At 34.7% G+C, this 2620-nt stretch overlaps 1 protein-coding gene across 2 annotated transcripts in view; it reads left to right on the top strand.

Annotated features, from left to right (window-relative positions):
- Positions 1-1678, top strand: part of TMEM126B (transmembrane protein 126B) — a 6548-nt gene extending 4870 nt beyond the window's left edge. For both annotated transcript variants that reach the window (XM_003780854.3, XM_023510576.1), the window contains exons 4-5: positions 926-1037; positions 1298-1678. In XM_003780854.3, the coding sequence (XP_003780902.1) occupies positions 926-1037; positions 1298-1481 (296 nt within the window). In that variant the 3' untranslated portion in view covers positions 1482-1678. The remainder of the gene's footprint in view (positions 1-925; positions 1038-1297) is intronic.
- The last annotated feature ends 942 nt before the right edge of the window (positions 1679-2620 follow it).

Here is a 2620-nt window from a genome sequence, read left to right as displayed (position 1 = left end):
TTTTTTTTTTTTTTTTTGGTTGTAGTTGTCGTTGTTTGGCAGGCCCAGGTCAAGTACAAACCTGCCAGCTCCAGCATAAGTGGCTGGCACCCTAGCCACTGAGCTACAGGCAGCGAGCCAATACACATGATTTCAGACCCTACCTCCTACCATTTAAGTTTGTGACATTCAGCAAGTCATTTCATCTAGGAGCTTCCATTCTCTCATTTATGAATCAGTACTAATAGTATTTACCTCACAGGATTGTTGTGAGAATTAAAAGATACTGTATGTTAAATGGTTAACGCTGTCATATTATGGACTTGTAATATTATTTCCTGCTTTTTTACCTTGAGTTGCACAACTAGTAATTGATGGAGCCTTTAGCCCTTGTTTGTTCTTCAAGTCTGTCTTTAAATATCCTTTCCCCAGGGGAATCTCTGGCTCCCTTGTGGTAGGATAGGTTTCTAGATATCTTCTGCATACACTTTACCTTCAAAACATTGTCCCACTTAGAATTATTTAAATATTTGTCTAATGTCTTTCTTCCTTGTAAACTGTCCAGAAGGCCAGAAATCAAGTCTCTTTTATGCACCACTCTTTCCTAGCATCTAGCATGTGCCTGACACATAGTAGACAATAAAAATGTATTCACCTAGAATCCAAGTGTCCGATTTGCTAGTTTACTATTCTTTCATTATGAAATTGCTTCTATAATAACCATGTAAGTAAAAGGTAATTATCAATATGCTAAAATATAAGACCATTTTTGAAACGTGATGCATTTAGTTTGTTATGTGCCATAGACTTTGTATTTCTAATAGTCTTACCTACAGTTTCATTGTGGTTGGAAACACTGCAGGTAACTATTCTATGAGATGAAATACTATCTTAAAGCTCTTATCCCGAGTTTTAAAGGGAGACTGAATTTACTTTTGTTTTCCAGATAATATAAGCAAAGAAAATTGTGCTTTTAGAAGTTCACTGATTGCCATAGTATGTGGTGTTTTATATCCCAGTGGTTTGGCTTTTTCTAAAAATGGACGTCTGGCAGTTAAGTAAGTCTGTTATTTCTTTTCTTCCTTTCTTTTTCCCTTCCTGTAATTTTATTTTAAAGTTTAGCAAACTTTTCTTATTCTTCAGCTCTCAATGACGTGTTTTAATCAAGTATAGTAGTTTGGTATTTCAAATAGCTAACTTTTAACTTTTTTGCTGTCTACGTGATAGACCTAGGATGGAGTTTATTAGCTGAGGAGAAATAACAAACTTATGATAAAATATTATCCAGGAAAAGTGATTAACTCTTTCTACTTTTTAGGTATCATACTGTCCCATTGCCACAGAAAGGAAGGGTTTTACTCCATTGGATGCTACTCTGTCAAACAGACATAAAAGCAATGGTAATTCCTCTAGTCTTTCATACAACATTTGGAGTAATGAATGGACTGCGCGATCATGCAGAGTTTGAAAAGTCACTTAAGAAAACTGTGAATAAAGATTAACCAAAGAAAAAAATGGATGCTAACTCAGCAGAAAGGCTTTTTATGATGAGGATTTGAGCATTCCTGAAAGTTAAAACTAACACTGGACAGATGATTTGTTTCTGTCCTTTCTGCCTGGCATATAGTAAATAATAACTATTCAACAATTAAGTCAATAAATGTAAGTTTCATCTTACATGTAAGATGTAAATTTTATCTCTTTTTTTTTTTCAAAATAATATGTCCATTTTGTCAGATATGTAGTATATAACAAATATTCAGTAAACATTTAGTAATTAAATAAATGTAAATGTAACAATAATGGAGGTTTCGTCTTCTTTATGTGTGGAAATGGGTTTGGGCTTCAAGGTCTGGTCTACGCAGTTATGTATTCATTGATTCATCAAACATTTATGAGCATCTGGTAAGCCTCAGGAACTGTACTACATATAATAAGAAACATTTCTTCCCCAGAAGACCTCACAGTTGAAGAATGAGAAATGTGAACATACAGTCTGCGAGAGTTTAGAGAGGTATACACATAATTCTGTGGGACTGCTGAGGGCATAATGATGTACTACTTAGGCAAAAGGGGAAGCTATGGGGAGAAACTAACACTTGAGCTAAATTTTGAAAGAGGAGTTACAAGTTGATATGAAAGCAAAGTGTGGAAATAACATACAGGCTATTTCTCTAAACTCTGATTCAATATATTACTATCTTAACATTTACAAATTGTCTTAACTATGTAGTTAAAACATTTATTGAGTGCCTATTTGCCACAGATTAAGATAGGCACTGGGGGTACAAAGATTTACTCCCTGCGCTCAGGGAGCTTCAAATCTTAAGAAAGTTCACAGTATGCATCTTTTGATTCTTCTAAGGCATTCCTAAGCCACGTATTTATCTCAGTTCAGGAAATGAACACTGATAAGGATTAGAGAATGGAGCCTCGCATGTCATACTTATTGTCCTGTGTATATGCATTTTGAGAGTAAAGACTTGGTAATCTTGCAAATATAACAAGTTGACTTATGCTCACCTCTCCTGTCACCTGAAAGCTGAATGGATTCTTACTTTACTCCATGACTTCAAATTCTCTTCTACAATACAAAAGCTGGCAAGGCAATATTTACCTTTAGCATTAGAAAGCAATACTT

Source organism: Otolemur garnettii, unplaced genomic scaffold (assembly GCF_000181295.1).
Source record: "Otolemur garnettii isolate 467f Iridium unplaced genomic scaffold, OtoGar3 scaffold00001, whole genome shotgun sequence".
NCBI classification, from domain to species: domain Eukaryota; kingdom Metazoa; phylum Chordata; class Mammalia; order Primates; family Galagidae; genus Otolemur; species Otolemur garnettii.
The sequence above is the reverse complement of the archived record's forward strand: the minus strand, read 5'-3'. Positions and strand labels throughout refer to the sequence as shown.